At 39.0% G+C, this 12,065-nt stretch overlaps 1 protein-coding gene across 1 annotated transcript in view; it reads right to left on the bottom strand.

Moving 5' to 3' along the window:
• The window catches only part of LOC110541946 (zinc finger protein 431-like), a 41,775-nt gene extending 29,953 nt beyond the window's left edge, over positions 1 to 11,822 (bottom strand). The window contains exons 1-3 of the mRNA XM_060375827.1: positions 11,789 to 11,822; positions 11,532 to 11,592; positions 4,033 to 5,240 (exon numbers count right to left, since the gene is read on the bottom strand). Coding sequence (XP_060231810.1) covers positions 4,033 to 5,240; positions 11,532 to 11,592; positions 11,789 to 11,822 — 1,303 coding nt within the window. The remainder of the gene's footprint in view (positions 1 to 4,032; positions 5,241 to 11,531; positions 11,593 to 11,788) is intronic.
• Positions 11,823 to 12,065: the final 243 nt, after the last annotated feature.

Below are 12,065 nucleotides of genomic sequence, written 5' to 3'. Positions count from 1 at the left end.
CAACGAAGCCATCTTCTCAGCCCTGAGAATGCCACGTTTTAAAGCTTTGTATGTGTTTCATTTATATGGATGTTTTCCATTCATGTGTCTGTGTGTCCTACCTGCAAAGGCCAAAGAGTACAGCAGATCCCTTGGAAATGCATTTACAGGGTATGCTTAACTAGCTTGTGATTCCTGAAATGGAACCTGTCTTCTATAAAAACATCCAGTGCTACTAACTCCTATGCCCTCTATAGCCAATATTTATTTAAATTTAATTTTACCGATGTTAATTTAAATATATTACACCATTTCCCCTATTCTTGTCCTTTCTCCACCCTATTCCAAATTCTTTCCTTCCATTGTCTTAAAAAAGAATGTGTGAATAAGTATGGACTGATGTATATAAAAAAAACTTACTGAGTCCATGTGTATGGCTTGTGTGGGTAAGGGTTTTTGTGCTTACCCCTTTCCATAGGATATATAAATGAGGAACTCACCACTGCCTGAGGCTAATTCTCCCACTTCCAAGAGTGTTCTAATCTTCAATGCCCAAAATAAGTCTAACTCTGAAGTGACCTGACCTGTCTTGGACAGGAAACATTAGCAAGGAAGGGGTGGCAAATTCCTTAGGTAACACATGGTGCTGGCATGGCCTGGAAGTTCTGGGGCTATAGGGAGGACTATGGACATTGGTCTTAGCCAATCAGTTTCCCTTTGTATTGTGGACCTCCCATTATACCATTGACCTTGGATATTTGCTTGGATGACATTGAAATCTTCAATTCCTGCCTCCTCTTTCTGAACACCATGACTATAGGCCTGTGTTACCATGCCTGGCTTAGGTGGTTTCAACCTCAGTGATTTACTAGAATGTTGGGATGAGTGTAATGAGTAGTGACACATAGGTATACATACTTATGTCTGTGAGGCACCTGCTCAGTATCTGTTGAATAAGGACAGAACTCTGATCTACTATGATGAGTGATAAAAACTCGACGTTAAATAAAAAATATTTTTCTTTATAATTATAGGAGAGGATTTTAAGCCAAACAAGTGTAATTGAACAAAGATTATTTTTTCTCTTACTGGAGTTAAGACCAGAGCCTGTGTCCTGCCTACGATGACCATTTGAACTCAACAATTCATTCTCAATAAGCCCATTGAAAGAACTCAGTTACTGAGGAAGACCGTGCCCAACTATACTGCAGACACTAAGAAGGCAAAGTAAGCAGATCTAGTATGTATATTAACTTCCAGGTAGGCCTGAGATTCATGTTGAGACTATTCTTTTAAATAAAAAAAGTAATCAATGATTGAAAATGAAATCATCTTTAATTATTTATTTATTACAATTTCTTCATTTTGTGTCCTGCTTGTATCCCCTTCCAACCCACCCATTCTCACCCACTTCCCATCTTCCCATATGCACTTTCGCTACTTCACTGATAAAGAGCTAGGGAAAAAAGAAAAAAATGGTTAAAACACAAATTATTAATGAAAACTGGAAACATATTAACATATTTCTTCTGGGTGACTAATTTTGACCAGTGATGAATATATGAGATTTCACTTTGTCTTTCTTCTCACAGGTGAAATTTGCTAAATGAAGACATGATAAAGCATTTAAATACAGGCTTATCGGAAACAGTTCTCAGAGGCTTCCCAGTTCCAAAGGAACTGCAGGGAAGCTCCCATGCAGAAGATGTAAATGTGGGCAAAGAGAAGTGTGTGCAGAGAGGGAGAGAGATAACAGAATGAGAGAGAAAAGAAACACAGAAAGAGGGAATGAAGAAAAGCACATACAAGAAAACAACATATCTGGGTATATCGGGAAGAGGTTCTGGGAGAGGGCAAGCCCATCTACTGGACTGGAAAGTTAAGGATAGAGATGGGGTATGCCAATCATGCCCTTTAACAGGCAAGGGCTGAGGGATGCTGGGAGAACCTGGAAGGCAGATTCCCGTCTGTCAAAAAGGCACCTCCGCAGCTTCTCTCAGGTGTGAGTACAACATATGGTAAAACATTCATCCTTTACGTTTAATAGGTTTAGAGAGCAGGCAAGAGATACACAACTAAGTAATCTCTCCAAGCCATATATTAAAAATTTCCTGCCTATAAATATCTCCCTCCTTTTCAGCTTATTTCTCTCCTGCAAGGTATTCAAAGTATGACATAATGCTATTGAGCAGAAAATATTTCATCTGGGGGAATAGGACTTTTCAACAATGACATTCCAGACCAGATTAGAATTACATGGAGTCCACTGTTTTATTAGATGTTCACCTAATAGAGATATAGGAATGTTTATTCAGAATATCCTTATTCCTGCCAAGCAGAGAGGTTACAGCAATGACAGAGTGGGGACTGAGGAGATTTAAAGTCCAAATTTAGGCAACCAAGTAGAAGCCTGGTATTCTGAGTGACACATACATGTATCTGTGAAGACAAGGAAAGAGTAGAAGAACTGGAAAGATGACCCACCACAGCTGAGTAGATACAGAAAATACAGCATGAGGCAGCCTGTCCTCAGGTACAGCCCAATAATTAATTGCTTTCTGGAAGTTTAATCCATTCTCTAACATCCAAACATCCTTCCCTTATAGATACTCCATGCTGCACAGGTCTCTGTAAATGCCTGATTTGTCCAGCCTTAGATTGACATCTGTTTGAACCTCAGGTTTTCCCTAACAATAATCACATTTGGATCCTTCAACACTCAGGGCTCCTAATTGAATGTTTTCATGCATCAGGGAAGCAGAATTCAATCCATTTCAGAAAAGTTAGTCTTCATACCTTCAAGTTCCTTTGCTCTCTTTACATTAGGCATAATCTCAAGAAAGGATATACCTGACAAGTGTCCTTGTGGGCTCCCATTGATGCCTATTTACCACCTGTAAGATAAACTCAGTCTTGTGGCTTTGGTCATGCGCTCAGGCACTTTTAAAACACTTGTACTGTCAGTTTCAGTCCTGGCCATTTTTGGATACTTCCATATTTCTGTGAAGATATTGGCTCAGAAACTTCTTTAAGCACCAAGCCTAAGTAACTTTCAAAGCTCTCAATCTTCTATTTCTTCTGGGTCATCAGGACTGAGTTAAAGATGAAGTTAGGATCAAACTTTCACACCTAAATGCTATCCATCACACTTTCATGGGGTAAACACGTGGGTCAGCACCTAGGAGAATTGACTGCTCACTTTCATTTGCAAACAAGTTTGTCAATCAAATTGCCCTGACTTCCACTATTATAACATGGCAATATGTTCCCGATGTGAAAAGACAATATTTTATCAATGTAACTTCTCAACTACTCTTATTTAAGCATCAGGGAAATAGTTCTGTAGAAAAGGTTTTTGGTGTCCAAAGCTGGAAAGCAGACTTCAGTCATCACATGGAGATGGCCAAAGGAGATGGGACAAAGTTGCCTCCCACTATGTACATATCTATCCTGGCCTAAAACCGCATAATCACGTTACATGCACACACCAGAAGTTTTTCTTTTAAAGTAAATATCCTTGCTATAGAATGCAGTACTTTAAGATGAAATGATAAATGGATAATTAGGAGGAATGTACTGAATCATAGAACATCCAATCATATATAAATGCTCATATCAAATCAAGCTATGTAGAAAGATGCAGTTGGTTGCTGATTAGACCAATTCATTACATCTCTAGGATACTTGAAAACACAAAGCTTTGAGCTACCGTATTAAACAAATTCATAGTTTCTCTTCAGTATGATTCATTCATGAGAGTGAAGGTTATAGAAATGTCCAAAGATTTCATCATACTAAAAATAGTCATAAGGTTTTCTCTCCAGTATAATTTCTTGCATAGCTTTGAAATAATATGACATGCAAAGGCTTTACTGCTTATACTCATAGGGTTTCACTACAGTATGAGATTTTTCATGCTTTTGGAGATCACAGCAATGTGCAAAGGCTTTACCACATTGATTAAATTCGTAGGGTTTTTTTCTAGTATGCGTTCTTTCATGATGGCGAGACTACTGAGATGTGAAAAGGCTTTATAACAATGATATCATTAATAGGGTTTCTCTCCAGTATGTGTTCTTTTATGATTTTGGAGATTTCCATATTGTGAAAAGGATTTCCCACATTGATTACATTCGTAGGGTTTCTCTCCAGTATGTGTTCTTTTATGCACCTGGAGAGCACTGCAGTTTGAAAAGACTTTCCCACATTGACAACAGTCATAGGGTTTCTCTCCAGTATGTGTTCTTTTATGCCTTTGGAGATTTCCGTGTTGGGAAAAGGCTTTCCCACACTGATTACAATCATACTGTTTCTCTCCTGTATCTGTTTTTTTATGTACCTGGAGACTACTAGGATGTGAAAAAGCTTTCCCACAGTGAAGACATTTGTATGGTTTCTCTCCAGTATGTGTTCTTTTATGCATTTGGAGAGTACTGCGGTTTGAAAAGGCTCTACCACATTGATGACATTCATAGGGTTTTTCTCCAGTATGTGTTCTTTTATGCACTTGGAGATTTCCATGTTGGGAAAAGGTTCTACCACATTGATGACATTCATAGGGTTTTTCTCCAGTATGTGTTCTTTTATGCTTCTGGAGATTTCCGTGTTGGGAAAAGGCTTTCCCACACTGATAACATTTGTAGCATTTGTCTCCAGTATGTATTCTTTTATGCTTCTGGAGACTACTTCGGAGTGAAGAGGCTTTAGCACACTGAAGACATTCATAGTGTTTTTCTCCAGTATGTGTTCTTTTGTCCATTTGAAGATTACTGAGGTTTGAAAAGGCTTTACCACACTGAAGACATTCGTAGGGTTTTTCTCCAGTATGTGTTCTTTTATGATTCTGGAGATGAATGAGTTGTGAAAAAGCTTTACCACAATTGTTACATTCAAAGGGTTTTTCTCCAGTATGAAATCTTTCATGCCTTCGAAGATTACTGCAATTTACAAAGGCTTTATCACATTGATTACATTTGTACTGTTTCTCTCCAGTGTGTGTTCTTCTACGCATGTGGAGATTTTCATGTTGTGAAAAGACGTTCTCACTGGCATTACATTCATAGGGTTTCTCTCCAGTATCTGTGTTTCTATGTATGTGGAGTTCACTGTGTCGTGAAAAGCCTTTACCACATTGATTATATTCGCATGGTTTCTCTCCACACTGATTCCTTTTATGCCTTTGAAGATCAGTGTGATGTGTGAAGGCTTTACCACACTGGTTACTTTCATAGGGTTTCCCATAAACATGTGTTCTTTCATTCCTGCAAAGATAATTAGGATATGTGTAAGCTTTACCATAATCATTATAATGATGATCTTTTTGTTGGTGTAAATTAAGGTTGCAATTTGGCATAATTGTAAAATGAAGTTACATATTTACCTTTGATCACTTCGTTTACATTCATAGTTTCCCCCTTGATTGTGGGTGTTTTGTACCCTACAAGATACCTTTGTTCGCAAGAAACTTTATTACATACCTCACTTATAGCATCATTTTTCCATAAGTGGTTCATCACATATTTAAAAAGACCTAGAAGAACTCAGCTTTATCACAGTGAATGCATTCATTTAGTTGTAGTCACACTGATTTTGTAAAGTGAACCATCATAAACACAACAATTCCCAGAGGGCCTGTAATCATAGTGTGATTTTTTTGTAGTGTGATTTCTTTGACTTAATTTTCAATGAGTTTGGAAAACTAATCAAGTAATTAGTTTAATTATTAAAAATCCCCTGCTCTGACTAGACTTTATGAATGTGATAAAAGTTTATGATTCATTTGTTATTAATAATGAATGTATGAAAACATGAACAAATATTAATTTATACTGTGGTCACTATCATGTGTCCTATTGTACACAAGTATAGTGAAGTTTGGAATGCAATAACTTAAGATAATATACATCAGGAAAAATCCCTCTCAGGAAAAGTTAGCTTTGATGAATCCTTCCCAAATGTACCTCTACACAGATGTAATGATGGAGACCTACAAGATCATCACTGCTACTGGGGAGACAATGAATATTCTTTAACATTTTATTAATAATTTAGTTATGATTAATGATCAATAAATTAAATATAAACTTGCACCACATTAAGAAAGTCTGAATAAAAGAAGAACTACTACATATCTTCTACTTGTTCTGGGAAAGAGAGCTATGTTTCTATTTTATGTATCTGTATGCTCACATGACTTGTATCAAACTTGACAAAAGTATATTTATTAAAAAAAGGATAATGGGGGATCCAAGATGGTACAAACATCATATCTGAGAGGCCGAGGATCTGAAACTCTGAAATTAGTAAGTGGAGAGGCAGCTAAAGACAGGCCATCGAAATTGAGGGTTCCTTGGTGACAGGAGACAACACATGAGCTGAGACCATTTGGATCCATGTCATCCAAGGACTCCTCTGGGGCCTGAGAGTAGGAACATTCCATCCCTCTGCACTTTCCCTTGTCAGGTCTCCCTTCTCCTTAGCCGAGGCAGCCCACAGTGCCCCGCAGCTCCTAGCAGAGCTCTCCCTGCTTCCTGACTAAGTCAGCAGGGGCAGGCCTCCTAAGTCCTCAGCGGCAGTTGCTGGCTATACCAGCCTTCCATGTCCCAGGTCTACAAGCAACTGTATTGGCCTTTCAGAACCTCCCAGCCAGTGACTGTACCAGCTGTCCAGACCCTAAGTGGAGGGCAGCTGGCTGAACAGGCCACCCAGGACTGCAGACCGCTGTAGGGTCTCCACAAGGCTTCCCATCAGACATCTGTACCTGCCTCCCACTTCTGCAGCTGTGGCTGGACTCCCAGTAGACTGTTTTACCAGCTTTCATGTTTTGCAGCTGCAGCACCACTATGATGCTAGGGATCCTACACCCACATTTGCCCCAGCAGGGACACATCTGAGATTAGAAAACAGGGGGAAACCCTGTGTTCTCTGATTAGACCAAAGAGCTCTGAGCATGCCTTCAAATGAGTGCCTGCAGAGCCCCAGATCCAGGGTCCCTCTACTCCAGCAGCCAGTTGAAGACATTGGATACCTCCCACCCACACTCCCACAATGGACAACATTGGTGTTCTTGGGACAGTGTTCTCAACATTGAAGCCCCAGTTCTGTAGATTTACCAGTGGATTCCAGGCAAACAACTCCTGGAGCCCATGCAGAGCTGAATACGAGTGGCCTGTCGACTACTGAGATATTCAGGGATTCTGTGCATGTGCATTGTGTCTGCAAACTCTAGCAATGTAAACAACCACTCTTGTGCCTGCGCTATCTCCAGCAACATATTCCAGGCACAGTGTCCTTCAAGGCACATTGCCATGCACACGCTTGCTCACCCACATTTGTGCTTCTGTGCTTGTGGATTTTCCAACACACACTCAAACCTGTGGACCTCTCCCAACTTCCTGAAGATTACTCCATATACCAGAGAAAGATGAAACCAGTCTGAACTACAGACTTCAAGAACAAAAAGTGAAGATTACTGATAAGCAGGAGGCCAGTGGTCTGAGTAGAAACAAATCCAACAAAAATCAGGACATCATGGCTTCACCAGCAACCCCCCAAATCAGTGGATACTCTCATTCATCAGAAACACAGGAAAATGATTTTGAAGCTATACTTATTCAGGTATTAGTGACAAATAGAGAAATGAACAAATCTCTCAAGGTGTAGCCACACAAATGGAGACAAATAAAGAGGAAATGACCAAAGTTCCTAAAAAAAATACAGGCAAACATAGACAAATGAATAGAGGCACAAGTAGAGGCATAATTAGTGCCATACAGAGAGGAAACCAGCAAAGAATAGAGACCATCATAGAAAGACAGGAATCCACATTTAAAAAGATGAAGGAAATGGTACAAGGTGTGAAAACAGAATTAAAACCAATAACAAAAACACAAACAGAGAAACCCCTGGAGCTGGAGAACTTATAGAAATCATCAGGAACCACAAAAGTAAGCATCACCAATAGAATCCATGAGATGGAAGACAGAATCTCAGGTACTTAAGATACACTTGCAGCAACTTAAAATTCTCTCAAAGAAAAAGTAAAATTTCAGAAAAGTTGAAGACACAATCATTCCAAGAAATCAAGGATACTCGAGAAGACAAAATCTATATAAAGAACTAAGGAAGTTAAACAGCAAAAAATCAAGTAATCCAATTAAAATTGGAGTACAGAGCTAAAAAGAGAATTGTCAATAGAGGAATATCGAATGGCAGAGCAACACTTAAAGAAATGCTCAACCTCATTAGCCATCAGGGAAATGCATATCAAAACGACCCTAAGATTTCACCTTACACGTTTCAGAGTGGCTAAGATAAAAACCTCAAGAGACAACACATGCTGGAGAGGTTGTGGAGAAGGGGAACCCTCCTCAAATGCAGGTGGGAATGTAAACTTGTATAACCACTCTGGAGAGCAATCTGGCACTTTCTCAGACAACTAGGAATAGAGCTTCCTCAAGATCCAGATATACCACTCCTAGGCACATATTCAAAACAGGCTCAAGTACACAGTAAGGACATTTGCTAAACAATGTTGGTAGCAGCCTTATTTGTAATAGCCAAAAGCAGGAAATAGCCCCGATGCCCCTCAGTGGAGGAATAGAAGCCCAAATGGAGGTAATATAAAATAGACTATTACTCAGCAATAAGAAAGAAGGAAAATGTTGCACCCGGTATGTACTCACTCATACAGACATATAATATAGGATAAACCTACTAAAATCTATACACCTACAGGAAATAATCAAGAGGGAAGACTCTTCCTAAACTTCTCAATTCCTATCCAGAAAGACAAAGAGGATGGACATCAGAAGAAGGAGAAAAGAGGGAACAAGTCAGGAGCCTGACACAGAGGACCTCTGAAAGACTCTGCCCTGCAGACTATCAATGCAGATGCTGAGACTTATGGGCAACCTTTGGGCACAATGCAGGGAATCTTAGGAAAGAAGTGAGAAACAGTAAGATACGGAGAGGACAGGAAGTCCACAAAGAGAGCAACAGAACCAAAAAATCTGAGCACAGGGGTCTTTCCTGAGACTGATAATCCAACCAAGGACTGTGCATGGAGATAACCTAAGACCCCTGCACCGATGTACCCCATGGTAGTTCAGTATCAAAGTTTGTTCCATTGAAATAGGAACAGGGATGTCTCTGACATGAACTGATTGGCCTGCTCTTTAATTACCTCCTCCAAAGGGGGAAGCATCATTACCAGGCCACAGAAGATGACAATGCAGCCACTCCTTATGAGACCTAATTGACTAGGATCAGAAGGAAGGAAAAGAAGACCTCCCTTATCAGTGGACTTGGGGAGGAGCATGCATGCAGAGGGTGGAGGAAGGAAGGGATTGGGACAGGAGGAAGGAGGGAAACACAGGGGGGATACAAAGGGAAAATAGTTTAATTAATAAAGAATAAAAAAAGAAAAAATCTAAGAATAATAGGAATAGATGGAAAAGAAGATTCCAGGCTCCGAGGTCCTGAAAATGTTTTCCAGAAAATCATGGAAGAAAATGTTCCCAACTTAAAGAAAGAGATGTCCATTACCACAAAAGAGGCCTACTGGACACCAGTTGACAAGGCCAGGATAGAAACTCACATCACATCATAGTCAAAATGTAATCTACATATAAACAAAATGAAGGAGAAAAACCACCTGATCATCTCCTTAGATGCTGAAAAAGTATTTGACAAAAATCCAACACCCATTCAAATTTAAACTGTTGGAGAGATCAGGGATACAGGCCCATACGTAAACATAGTGAAGACAATATAGAGCAGGCCTATAGCCAACAACAAACTAAAGGCAGAGAAAATTCAATCAGTCCTACTGAAAACAGAGACAAGGCAAGGCTACCCACTCTCTCTATATCTCTTCAACACATTACTTGAAGTCCTAGCTACAGCAATAAGACAACTAAAGGAGAGAACGGGACACAAATAAGAAAGAAAAAGGTCAAAGTATCACTAATCACAGATGATATGATAGTATACATGAGTGACCCCAAAAATTCAACCAGAGAACTCCTTCAGCTGATAAACTCCTTCAACAAAGTGGCTGGATACAAAATAAATGCAAAATAATCAGAAGCCCTCCTGTATACCAAAGACAAAAGGGTTGAGAAAGAAAATAGTGAAACAACACCCTTTAAAATAGCCACAAATAACAAAGTACCTTTGTGTTACTCTAAACAAGCAAGTGAAAGACCTCTTTGAAAAAACTTCAAGTTCCTGAAGAAAGAAATTGAAGAAGATATCACAAGATGGAAAGATCGCCTGTGCTCATGGATCCATAGGATTAACATAGTGAAAATGGCCATCTTGCCAAAAGCAATCTACAGATTCAATGCAATTCCCTTCAAAATAGCAACATAAATCTTGCAGACCTGCAAAGAACAATTCTCAACTACATATGGAAAAAGAAAAAACCCCAAATTGCCCAAACGATCCTGTACAACAACAGTTTGTCTGTAGGTATATCTATCCCTATTCTCAAGATACACAGCCATAGTAATAAAAACTACATAGTATTGGCATAAGAACAGAATGGTGGATCAATGGAACTGAATAGAAGACTCAGAAAATAATCCACATGACTACAGTCACTTGATTTTTGACAAAGAATCCAAAAGCATACAATGTAAAAAAGACCACCACCTTCAACAAATGGTGCTGGTCTAACTGGATATCTACCAGCAGGAAAATGCAAATAGATCCATACTACCTACTCTGTACAAAACTAAAGTCCAAGTAGATCAAAGACATCAACATAAAACCAGACACACTAAATCAGTTAGAAAAAAAAGTAGTGGCAGAAAAGCTGACACAATCAGAAAAATATTTGGCAGAATATGATACATGCATCTCTCACGAGACAAGAACAGAAATGAGCTTCTTAAGGGGTACTACATGGAGATGGAGGGAGTTTTACTGGGACAGTAATAGAAAGACAGGTTGGAAGGAGACAACTGAGGTCAAGATCAAATGAGCCAGAGAATAAAAAAGAGCCTGAAGATTGGAAAAGACGGATGGAGTTAGTTTGAGACTATACAAAGCAATTAGGTGACAGTAGAAAAACCAGATTTAATAAGGAAGCTAGGAGAGGAGTTTGAGCCAGAAAAACTGAATTGAATCAGCCATCTATGAGCTCAGAAAGAACAAGATAGGGTGTGTCTATTGAGCAGTAATTCTCAGAGGCCAAAATACTCCTAGGCCTAAGGTAGGTTGTATGGAACCTAGAATCTGCCCTTCCCAGGCCTAGGGTAGCAGACAGAGGGGCAGTAATATTTGGACACCATGATGTCTAGATTGAATAAAAGTCCTTTTTACAGTAATATCTGTTTAGCCAAGGTTTCACTGTCTTCATTCATAAACTTTCTTACTCATGAAAACATAAGTAAGATAGCTTACATTGAGGAACATGGGTTTGGGAGAATATTCCTTAATACTCTAGAATATTGGATTCTTTACACTATTGCTTTTCTTTAAAACTCCTGGGACACATTGAAAATTTTTCACAGGCATATTTATATCAGCTTCCATGAGATAATTACCTTCCATATCTTCTAGAACGTTGACATTGTTCTTCAATATTATGGTCTTCCCAATTGTAGCCTAAAATATATACCAGAAAGAGTTGATATTTTATTGAAAATTAGGGAAACTTTAACATTCTCTCTTCAGTGATCTTAGAAACATGATTGATTTATTCTTCCTCATTCCAACTGAAATTACATAAGAGCATCATTGAGAAAAGGCAACAACAGATGTCCCCTTTACCTTAATAGTGAAAGAAAATTCACTGTCTTACCTATGGCTATAAGGTGCTTGTAGGTGTCTATCATCACATCTTTGTAGAGACTCTTCTGGGAAGGATCCAGCAAAGCCCACTCTTCCCAAGTGAAGTACACATTCACATCATCATAGGTGATAGAATTCTAAATTATCCCAAATATGGGTATAAGAGAAAGCACAGTAGTGACAACAATGTAAACCTATACTTCATTGACAATATATTCATATAATTCTGGTTCTTCCCTGAGTTATCTCCTGACAGAGAAGTTCTGATGTACTTACCTGGTCATTTT

This window comes from Meriones unguiculatus (genome assembly GCF_030254825.1).
Source record: "Meriones unguiculatus strain TT.TT164.6M chromosome 13 unlocalized genomic scaffold, Bangor_MerUng_6.1 Chr13, whole genome shotgun sequence".
In the NCBI taxonomy this organism is placed as follows: Eukaryota; Metazoa; Chordata; class Mammalia; order Rodentia; family Muridae; genus Meriones; species Meriones unguiculatus.
Note: the sequence above shows the minus strand (reverse complement) of the source record. Positions and strands in the feature narration are given on the sequence as shown.